The following is an 11400-nucleotide window of genomic DNA, read 5'->3' on the forward strand; positions in this document are numbered from 1 at the left end:
AGGTACAGCCTCGTAGTACCAAAAGTAAATATGTGATAGGGGATCTCCGAGGCACCGCCTCGTAGTCCCAAAAGTAAATATGCGACAGGAGATCTCCCGAGGTACCGCCTCACAGTCCTAAAAGTAAATATGCAATGAGGGATCTCCGGAGGTACCACCTCGTAGTCCCAAAAGTAAACACACACAACTCAAAATGGATGGAAATAACAATTAACAGCAAGAAAGCTTACAGTTTAAGACTAAATTCAAGTCAAGGAAAAATAGGAAATCAATTAAGCATGTTGTACAGATTTCAAATAAGCAATTAAGACATGTAGACATATGATATTAGGCTAAACAGGATAACTACATATGCTGGTACAACTCATTTAAGATGTAACAGCTTACTGCTCAGTAAAAACCAGATTTTAATGCATAGGCCAAGAGCATGAAGTCCCCCGTCTGCCTCACTCTTCTTCGTGAATGCGATTGCCCTCTCGGGTTCGCAATACACACTCGCCCAAACCTTCGTGAATGCGTTGTCCTCTTCGCGAATGCGGAGAACAAATCTTTGCCTGCCTGCAGGTACTCTTCGCAAATGCGAGACCTCCCTCGCGAACACGAAGAAGGAAACCAGTAGCAGCAGGTTTAGCAGTTTCAAGATTCCAAAATGCGTCGAACATCATCCGAATTATACCCGAGGCCCTCGAGACCTCAACCAAACGTACCAACAAGTCCTAAAATACCATACGGACTTAGTTGAAACCTCAAATTACATCAAACAACGTTAAAATCACGAATCATACCCCAATTCAAGTTTAATGAAACTAAGAACTTTCAACTTCTACATTCCATGCCGAAACCTATCAAATCAAGTCCGAGTGACATCAAATTTTGCATACAAGTCGTAAATGACATAACCGTGCTATTCAAATTTCCAGAATCGGATTTCGATCCCGATATCAAAAAGTCAACTCCCCGATCAAACTTCCAAGCTTAAATTTATGTTTTAGCCATTTCAAGCCTAATTTAACTACGGACTTCCAAATAATTTTTTGGACACGCTCCTGAGTCCAAAATCACCATACGAAACTATTGAAATTATGAAAATTCTATTTTGGATCGTTTACATATAAATCAATATCCGATTAACCTTTTCAGCTTATGTTTTTATCTTGGAGACTAAGCGTCTCAATTCATTTCAAAACCTCCCCGGACCTAAACCAATTATCCCGGCAGTCGTATAATAACTGTAAAGCACAAAATAAGCAGTAAATGGGGGAACGAGGCTTTAATAATCAAAACGATCAGCCGGGTCATTACAGTCAGTTAGTCACACAAATTTAACTAGCGACCATATAAACACATCATCTCATTTAAGGAGGAAATACCCCTTCATCTAATCTACGCGATATGCCTATTGAATACACCAGTTAACATCATATACAATTAAAATATTTATTTTACTTTGTATACCTACTTTATAAATTTAATTTACCATGTATACCTACCTTATAAATTTATTTTATAATATATACCTATTGTCTTCCAAAATAGATTATTGTGTATTCCAAATTAGAATATTATGGTATATTTTAGTTTAGATATTGTATTCCAAAATAAGAATACTGTAACATGTTTATTTTAAATATTGTATTCCAAATTAGAAAATTATCGTATGTTTGATTTGGTATTGTTTTCTAAATTAGAATGATATAGTATGTTTGGTTTGAATATTAAATTCAAAATTAGAATACTGTAGTATGTTTTGTTCAGATAGTGTATTCCAAATTAAAATATTGTCGTTTGGATTATATTCCAAAGTAGAATATTATGATACGTTTCAGAATATAAGGTGGTATAGCATGTAATATTTTTGGAATATTTGACGTAATTTCAAAAGTTAGGTATATCATGAAAGTGAGTTTTACAAATGGGTATATCATGTAACTTCCCTTTTTACAATGTTGAAATTAAGGCCCCGTTTATTCATAATTTTTTTTCGTTTTTTCAAAATAAAATTTCAAAAATATGTTTGCCATAAAAATTTCTAAGTTTTTGAATTTATTTTGAAAAATGAGTTTTTCAAAAAAAATCACCTTTTTAAAAAAATTTAGAATTTTTTTTCCCACTCACAAAACTACAATATTTTTTCAAGTGGACATATTCCCACTCACAAAACTACAATATTTTTTCAAGTGAAATATATGTCCAAACATAATTTCAAATTCTAAATACTATTTTTCAACTTAGCTTCAAATACTCTTTTTTCAAAAATTGTATTTTTTATGTCCAAACGCCTATTAAGAAAGTGTTTTTTTATATCTTTTATGTGTACAAGATAGATCTCTTATGTGTAAAAGTAAATCTCTCATATATAAAAAAGACGGTGGGATCATAAAACTAAAAAACAAGTTTGTAATGACTCATAAAACCATTTGACCTCTCATATAAGTGTGTCTTTTGAACACAAAGTCCTACATGGCATACCACCTATTGTTTATTACTCCTTTTCTTTTAATTTACGCGATACGCTTTTTTTATTAATCAGTTTTAAAAGCACAACTTTGTATTTAAAAATAATTTAATTTAAATTTTTTATTTTATCAATTTTACCATAAATTTTAAAAATGTTTATTTTTTTCCAAATTAAACTAGGTCGCATCAATTAAAATGGAGGGAGAAGTAGTAATTTTTGAGAGAGAAGTTTTTCTACAAGTTGTTGAGTCAGCTCTTCTCACAATAAAAATATTATATTCCAAATTCACCCTTATTTCCATCAAATTGTCATCACCATTGTTTTAACCCAAAAAAGAAAAAAGAAGTCCCAAAATTTTTAGCTCATTTGTGTTGTGTTTTCTTCTTCGTCTTTCTCATATTAGTGTAAAGAACAGACACGTCCGCTGCCCAACTTCACCATCAAAATTCAAAATATAACCTATTAAAAGACACACCTCAGACGAAGTGAAGTATTTATATAGTCACTCTAATTAAGTTTGAGTAGCTAACTGACGATTTATGTTAAGTTTACGGGTAACTCTAGTCTAGGTAGTTAGCCCATGAGAAATAACTAGTGGATTAAAAAAACTGTTAATTATATTGTAAGAAACAGGAAAAAAAAAAGTGGGATTGCAAAACTAGTTGGCTAATTTTGATAAATATAACCACTATAAACACCACGGTAAAGGTTGAAAGCAGATAAATATACATTGCAAATGAACTCTTTCGGTGTGAAACTTGCTTTAGTCAAATTTCACGCCGGAATGAGAGGGGAAAGTTAGGGCACTAAAGCAAATGCGGATTCAGAATTTGAACTATATGGATTCAGTTTTAGGGATTTTAGCATTGAACTATTATATCTTTAAATTTATGGGTTCAGACCTACAATTTGTTGAAATTTAATGAACTTTTATACATAAATCTATGCTCCTCCGCGTGGAAAGTTATGAGTTCGAATAAACTCGTGGCCGCTACTCTACATCCGCCCCGCACTAAAGGGCAGACGCATGAATTCAACATGTTAATGCTGAAATGATGTGTTTGACAGGTAACTTATCCAAACATGATGGAATTTTTTGAGTTCCTTGGAGTTGATATGGAGATAACTGATATGTCATTTTCGGTGAGCTTAGACCAAGGCCGTGGTTGCGAATGGGGTACCCGAAATGGAATCTCTAGTTTGTTTGCACAGAAGAGGAATGTCTTGAATCCATATTTTTGGCAAATGATTAGAGAAATTATCAAGTTCAAACAGGATGTCATAAGGTACCAATAACTTATTTGTCTTTAAATATGACTTGTTACAATTAGAAATTTAGAGCACAAAGTCTTTTTTGTTGATGCATTGGATTAAAATGGACTAGATCGTTCTGTTTTTTATGCTTTCTTTATATATGTGTCAAGGAAAGAGCTATCTTCAATGAAGTTTATTTCATCACGAATACATTTCTGATCGCATTGCAGTTACCTTGAAGCACTTGACAACAATCCTGACATTGATCGCAATGAAACAATAGGGCAATTTATTAAGTCAAATGGCAGTTCGGAATTATTTCTGAAGGCTTATCTGGTGAGTGGTGACACTGCTGATTGTCGTAGTTATTGATTTTGACAGGTGTATTATGCTTTTTGTTCACTCAACAAATTGTCCTTGCTATAAGCAATTTACTCATATGTTTCACAGATTCCAATATGTTCTTCAATCTGGTCCTGTCCCCTAGAAGGAGTAATGGGCTTTTCTGCTTATTCCATTCTTTCATTCTTTCGCGACCATCATCTTCTTCAGGTTCTTCCACTCATCAACTGTTCAATTAGATACTTTGTGTGTAGATTATACCCAATTGTTAAATGCGAGAGACTGAATTTGAATGCTTACATATATCATTTTATTATATTTGTGCCTAAGGGTGATTTTGTTTCTTTTTTTAAAGCTCTTTGGTCTCTCTCAGTTGCTCACTGTAAGATGGGGATCACACATATCTGTAAACAAGGTGAATTTTTATTCTTAGATACCGCAAAGTTCTTACTATTTCCCTGAGGAAAATTTCGGGCAATTACCAAATTTCACTTTCTTGCATGATATGTTAAGCATGTGTCATCCTTGAGAGTAATATGATGGGGGACATTGAATGCAGGTTAAGGAGGCGCTGGAGAAGAGAGGCTGCCAAATAAGAACTGGTTGTGAAGTAAATTCTGTATTGACAGATGAAGAAGGTCTAGTTTGGTTTTATTTTTGGCTTGTTGCAAGAGTTTGTTGTGCTGATTATTTTATCATAATAGTAGATGGGCATATATCTGTTGGAAAACGGATAGGTTATTACCTAATGGCAATTTATTTAATGGAAAAGGCCTAAAAATGCCACTCAACTAACATAAATGGCCTATCTATGCCATCCGTTAAAAGGTCGCCCTATTCATGCCACTAACGTTATACTTTTGGCCTATTTATGTCATTGTCTACTAACAGTTCCATTTTCTGGTTTTAAATAATAAAAATCAATTTTTCGACCCCACTATTGCCACATTTCTTTATATTACTGGTTCTTCTTTACTTGACCCTACATTTCTTTTAACCCTGATTATTTATAATTAACCATGCCCAACCGGATAACATCCAACCATCTTTTAACCCAAGCCCTAATTCCTTGTCACGACACAAAATCCAACTAGTCGTGATGGCACCTAACCCAACTCGCTAGTTAAGCCAATTAACAACTATCCTATTTTATGAGTTTTTTTAGACAAATAAATGATAAAATAGCTGAACTTTAATACTTTTCCTAAGAACTGGTAGTACAAATCATGAACTTCTAAGATTTAGATTTTTACAAACTGAATTGAAATAAACACAATATCGGTTTCAAATAAATACAAATCACTGAACAATGATCTTATCAGGTCGTGACAAGGAATTAGGAGTTGGTTTCTAGCTTGTTGGTTTGTACAAGAACATGTGTTACTTAGTTTATACTCATTTTAATTTATGATATTTTTTCAAGAGAAAAAGATCTAGATAGAGTTAATTTGTTGCTTATCTAGGGAAAAAGCTTCAGTGAGCTGTATTATGTTACGAACTACTCGTGATTCTAACTGTGAAAGGAAGAAGCGTTGCAGGTTGTACCATAGATTGCAATGATGGCGCCAAAGAAGTATATGATGGATGCATAATGGCAACACATGCTCCGTACACTCTGAGAATGTTAGGGAAAGAGGCAACATATGATGAAACAAGAATACTGGGTGCATTCCAGTATGTCTATAGGTACTTTCAACTCCTTTATTTGAACACCTTGGACTTGTTTTCTCTTTAAATTTACGTTATATTTTTTTCGAAAAATTCATCCATAGATTGACATCAGTAATGTGGTTTATCTTCCTCTAAAAAAGGTAATAAATGCATAGTCATGCCAGCATTTGTATTTTCTGTTACCAGATGAGCCCTATTTTGTGCTTTAGTGAAGTTCAGTTAAAATGCATGTTCGAATTGAAGAGGTTCATCTTATTGAGAAATTCGTTTTAACTTATGTCATCTTGATTGAACCATATTCAAGATATATGATGTCTAAATGTAAAATCATTTTTTCTTCCTCTATGACAGCGATATTTTCCTTCATCATGACAAAATATTCCTGCCTCGCGACCCATCTGCATGGAGTGGTTTGAACTTTCTTGGAACTACGAATAATAGAGGATGCATGACATATTGGCTCAATGTAATCCAGGTGTGATATGGAATACAAGGATTTATGACCTTATAGAGAAATTAGAATATAATGTTCTTCAGCGGAGAGTCTTCTCTTTAATAACTGACCTCTTATTTTATGACCTGTCTAAACTTACAGAATCTTGGTGACTCAAAGCTGCCTTATCTCGTAACCGTCGATCCTCCTCACACACCAGAGCATACATTGCTTAAGTGGACAACAGGCCACCCAGTCCCCTCAGTTGCTGCATCAAAAGCTTCACGTGAGCTAGATCAAATCCAAGGGAAGAGAGGAATATGGTTTTGTGGAGGATATCAAGGTATGAATCTCCTATTATGCAGAGCATGGACAGTTTTTTCAAGATAGATGTTCCTTTGTAACCTGTAATCCTGAAGAATTCCACCACTCACTATTGCTTTTTAAATCACTTGTAGTACCCACCATAGGAAACAATATAGTTTCTGTCTCCGGACCTTTTATAGTTCTCTCAGATAGTCCATGGAAATTGGATTTTATAAGTTTGAATCTGTTTTAAGAAATAATTTTGAGTCTTCACGAATAAGATCCGACTCCGTTTCTAGTTAGATAAAATAGCCCTGAGCCATCGAGACTAAGGGGACTAAACAAGCTGCCAAACTGTCTTTGCAAAGAGAACTTCATTCACTTTTTTTCTTTCCATTTCAACTTGATTCCTGTGAGTGAGCTCAACAACCTCGTGTCGTGGTTACTTCTTTTATTTGCGTAATGTTAAAGGAAAGCTACTGCTACTGCTTGTAGTTTGAGTTGTTCCAACTTTAGTCTTAGCTTCCCTCTAGTGCAAGACTTTATCATTGTTTCATTGCTTATTGATGTATATTTATTGCAATACTTCCAGGATATGGCTTCCATGAGGATGGACTAAAGGTAGTACTACTTTTGCTCAACAGATTTTGACTTGAAGTATCACCTTACTATGAAAACAATTGTTGTCCCTTTAATGTCATGTAGATGATTAGAAGTTTACTCCTCATCAGGTGGGTGTGGCTGCTGCACATGGCATGCTTAGAAGGAATTGTAGTATTCTGGACAACCTCAAGCACATAGTACCAACCTGGCCTGAAACAGGAGCACGCCTCATTGTTACAAGATTTTTTAGAAGTTTCATTAAAACGGGATGCATAATGTGAGTGATGATAGTTTCACCTTGTATTGCTTTAATCCCAAAATAGTGGCAGATACATATCTAACAACTTGTTTATTTCTATCTATCCTATTTCTTATCCCGAAAAGGGTCAAAATTGCCCAAAATAGTTATGTCTTGCATCGCTCTACAGATGCACCGGTCTGTAGGTGTGAAACTATATATGGTGAATGAAAGTGTTAAAAAGGAGCACGGTAGACCTAAAATTACATGTAAAAATGTTGTCTCGAATGACTTATAAATCTTTGGAATCATGCAACTTAGCTAAAGGCAGGCACAATGGAGGAAAAATATCCATGCAGGTGATACTTACTAGTTAGGAATATGCTTTAAAAAATTACTTTTCTTATTATTGTTACTATTATTTATATATATTTACATTAATTTCACTGTAACTCTTATTTTATTTTGGCGTGATGAGATATGAGTTAAGCAACAAGTGAGGAGTCATATCGCCGACCCCATCTTTGTTTAAGACTGAGTCTTAGTAGTAGTAGTTGTTTCTTCTAAATGTTAAAGATATCTAGATAGTTACTTTATATTTTGCGATATACAGCTTGTTTGAAGAAGGAGGTACAGTATTCACCTTCCAAGGAACAGAGAGGAAATGCTCTCTGAAAGTTTCTCTTAGAATTCATAGTCCACAGTTTTACTGGAAGGTAAATTCAAATTCTCTTTTGTCTCCTTCATGTTATCAAGTGATAAATCCATACGGAAAAAACTAAATCCAAATCTTGACAAATTCTGTGATATAGATTGCAACTGAAGCTGACGTAGGCCTTGCTGATGCTTTTATTCATGGAGATTTCTGTTTTGTTGACAAGAATGAAGGTCTTCTTAATCTTATCATGGTGAGGAAATAAATAGATTCTTTGTAAATAGCATTTGGTTGGTACTTAGCTTCCTGAATTCTTTTACAGATACTTATTGCCAACACAGATTTGAAAGCGTCTGTTACAAGGTCTAGTAAGAAAAGGTAATAGTTTATCCTCAAGTTGAAATAAAGAAACATAAACTTCTGTTCATATGTTAAAGTTTTTCATCACTTTTCATGGCTCTAGAGGCTGGTGGACACCATTGTTTTTTACAGCAGCACTGTCATCTGCAAAATATTTCATTCGACATATTTTGAATCAAAACACCCTGACTCAAGCTCGACGGAATATCTCCCATCATTATGACCTGGTAAATAACTTGTGCGTATTATATCACCCAAAGTATGTAGGGGATATCAAATATCAGCAGTGAAATTGAAGTACTCAATCCTGCGAGTATTTTTTGCCAGTTACAGTAGATTTATCACTTCCATTTTCCTACAATTTTCTTGTCTAATAAGCATTGTTTTATTGATGTTTTGTTCAGAGTAATGAACTATTTTCACTCTTTCTGGATGAGACAATGACATATTCATGTGCAATATTCAAGGTTAGCTCTCAAATTTTTAAATCCTTGCCATTTTTTTTGTCTTCGTATGTTGAGCTACATTTTCTTTCATAATTTTTCTAGAGAGAGGATGAAGGCCTAAAAGATGCACAGCTGAGAAAGATTTCCGTTCTCATTAAAAAGGTAAGTGATCAACTATGTAAAAAGCTCTCTTGTTTCAACATAGATTTCAGTCATAATTTGATTTTGCTTCTATTCTATTTAGGCAAAAATTAGCAAGGAACATCACATTTTAGAGATAGGATTTGGTTGGGGAAGTTTTGCTGTGGAAGTTGTCAAGCAAACAGGGTGTAAATATACTGGTATAACTCTCTCCGAGAAGCAACTGGAATATGCACAGTTAATAGTTGAGCAAGCAGGCCTTCAGGTATAAATTGTACTTACAATGTTGAAGATCAAAATTTGTCTTTATATGTTGAAGATTTGAAGATTAAAATGCTTCTTTATATGTTGTATTCCCACATTTGTCTTTATATGTTACATTCCCAAATCCGAGCAACTTTAAATCTACGATTATCTATTAATATTCAATTCAATGAAATTTTTTCACAGGATCAAATTACATTTCTCCTATGTGACTATCGTCAAATGCCAAATAAGGACAAATATCATAGGATTATATCAATGTGAGCTTTTATCCTCTATATCTTAACATATTGTATTACTCACTATATGTCGAGTCAGTGTTACAGTTGAACTAATTTCATTTTCAGTGGGATGATAGAACATGTTGGTCATGAGTTTATGGATGAATTCTTTACTTGCTGTGAGTCTTCATTGGCAGAAGACGGGCTTCTAGTTCTGCAGGTATTGATCCCTTAACACAGTCCACTTTGTTCACTTTTTCCCTTAAATTTCCTTCAATCTTCTGTCGCTCTTGTTTCTTTATGATGCTTTCACAATCGTTGGCTTTCCTTAGTTCGTTTCGATGCCAGATGAGAGGTATGACGAATACAGGTATAGCATAGGCTTCATAAAAGAGTATATATTCCCAGGCGGATGCTTGCCTGCACTAAGTCGAGTAACATCAGCCATGGCTGCTGCGTCCAAATTATGGTAAGGAAGAGTTCATTTTGTGATTTTTCACTGGCATCCTTATCTATGTTATTACTTGTTTCTTTCACTTCGGTTTCTGATTGCACCACTTAGTGTTAGTCTTGTATTATCGCTTTGGTTTTCCGATGATTTGCTTGTTGCTTCTTGCTTTTATCTTTCTTGAGCCGAGGGCCTACCAGAAACAGTCTCTTTGTCTTTCTATAGGTAGGGGCAAGATTTGCGTACACACTACTCTCCCCAAGACCCAACTTGTGGGATTTCACTGGGTTTGTTGTTGTTGTTGCACTAGCGTCCTTGTCAATCTTTCAAAAACATTTCTTTCTGAAAGCATTTGATAAATGATATAAATGCAGTGTAGTGCACCTGGAAGAGATAGGAATTCACTATTATCAGACGCTGAGATGTTGGCGGAAAAACTTCTTGGAAAATCAGAGGTAGCAACCTTTCTATGCTGAGTTAAAACTGTCTTTTTTCATGAATCATTTAGTTTGCTGCTTGATCAGTTCTAAATGCTGATAGTTGGCCATTAATAACTGTGTCACTAGCCAAATTCGTGCTTTGGGATTCGATGACAAGTTCATCAGGACATGGGAGTACTACTTTGACTACTGTGCTGCTGGATTCAAAACACGCACAATAGGAGATTATCAGGTATGGCGATAAATCTTTGAAGACACTTAAAACCAATTAATTAATGTTGAATCATATTAACTACCTCACCTAAAATCTTCCGTTATTAGAGATGGTATGATTTTATTTACGTAATTGTATTTTCAACATGACTCTTCACACTCTTCACGAGAAGACTCTTTTTTCTTGTGAAGCATAGCGATTGAACTCGAACTTAGGAGCTCTGCTTTGCTACCATGTTGAATTATGTGAACTACTTCATATAAAAACTTAGTAAATAGAGAGGATACACTTTTATTTTTCCAATTTTTGAGAAGTAAAACAACTCAAAGGATTCTTCTGTTCTTGTAGATTGTATTCTCAAGGCCAGGCAATGTTGCAGCATTTGGTGATCCTTACAACAGTGCACCTTCAACTTATTAGAGTTTCTTTGTTTGGAATGTTGGAACTTCCTTCTGGAAAATAAATTAATTCCTCAGCACAACAAGAAAAAACTAATCAAGCCAATGTGTCATTGGTGTTCGGCTACATAATAAAAATACTTATAACATGGTGTGATATTGTTTGCTTTGGGAAAAGTTGCACGATCTTTCCCAAAAGGCATCACACCAATGTTGTGTCCAACACCTTATTGACTTATACTTTTGTGATTCTTTCGTACTGTATTCAGTAAACTCCTCTTTTCAGTTACCAATGAAAAGTTATTCAAGGAAGGAGAGATTATTAGTTGAAACTAATAAATTTTGTGTCAATTGGCTTATAAATTTTGGGGACGCGCATTTAATTGCCTTATAAAGTTTCATTGAAATATTGGCTTATAAATTTTGAGTGCGCGCATTTAATTATTAGGTGAAGCTAATAAATTCTACAGTTTTTTTAACCTAATTATTGTGTATTATTGGATTAATA

At 34.4% G+C, this 11400-nt stretch overlaps 1 protein-coding gene across 2 annotated transcripts in view; it reads left to right on the forward strand.

Annotated features, from left to right (window-relative positions):
* Positions 1-11299, forward strand: part of LOC104210208 (uncharacterized) — a 53027-nt gene extending 41728 nt beyond the window's left edge. Inside the window, exons 1-24 of one of the 2 annotated variants that reach the window (XM_070172401.1) lie at positions 3429-3526; positions 3612-3744; positions 3943-4048; positions 4163-4264; positions 4410-4469; positions 4614-4692; positions 5593-5740; positions 6077-6200; positions 6321-6501; positions 7057-7085; positions 7196-7344; positions 7919-8021; positions 8118-8213; positions 8283-8338; positions 8424-8547; positions 8725-8787; positions 8869-8928; positions 9011-9172; positions 9358-9431; positions 9519-9612; positions 9725-9861; positions 10215-10295; positions 10407-10512; positions 10843-11299. In XM_070172401.1, coding sequence (XP_070028502.1) covers positions 3511-3526; positions 3612-3744; positions 3943-4048; positions 4163-4264; positions 4410-4469; positions 4614-4692; positions 5593-5740; positions 6077-6200; positions 6321-6501; positions 7057-7085; positions 7196-7344; positions 7919-8021; positions 8118-8213; positions 8283-8338; positions 8424-8547; positions 8725-8787; positions 8869-8928; positions 9011-9172; positions 9358-9431; positions 9519-9612; positions 9725-9861; positions 10215-10295; positions 10407-10512; positions 10843-10914 — 2355 coding nt within the window. In that variant the 5' untranslated portion in view covers positions 3429-3510 and the 3' untranslated portion in view covers positions 10915-11299. Of the gene's footprint in view, positions 1-3428; positions 3745-3942; positions 4049-4162; positions 4265-4409; positions 4470-4613; positions 4693-5592; positions 5741-6076; positions 6201-6320; positions 6502-7056; positions 7086-7195; positions 7345-7918; positions 8022-8117; positions 8214-8282; positions 8339-8423; positions 8548-8724; positions 8788-8868; positions 8929-9010; positions 9173-9357; positions 9432-9518; positions 9613-9724; positions 9862-10214; positions 10296-10406; positions 10513-10842 lie in introns of those variants that run through there. The other variant, XM_070172364.1, reaches the window with a different exon arrangement.
* Positions 11300-11400: the final 101 nt, after the last annotated feature.

Source organism: Nicotiana sylvestris, chromosome 1 (genome assembly GCF_000393655.2).
Source record: "Nicotiana sylvestris chromosome 1, ASM39365v2, whole genome shotgun sequence".
Lineage (NCBI taxonomy): Eukaryota > Viridiplantae > Streptophyta > Magnoliopsida > Solanales > Solanaceae > Nicotiana > Nicotiana sylvestris.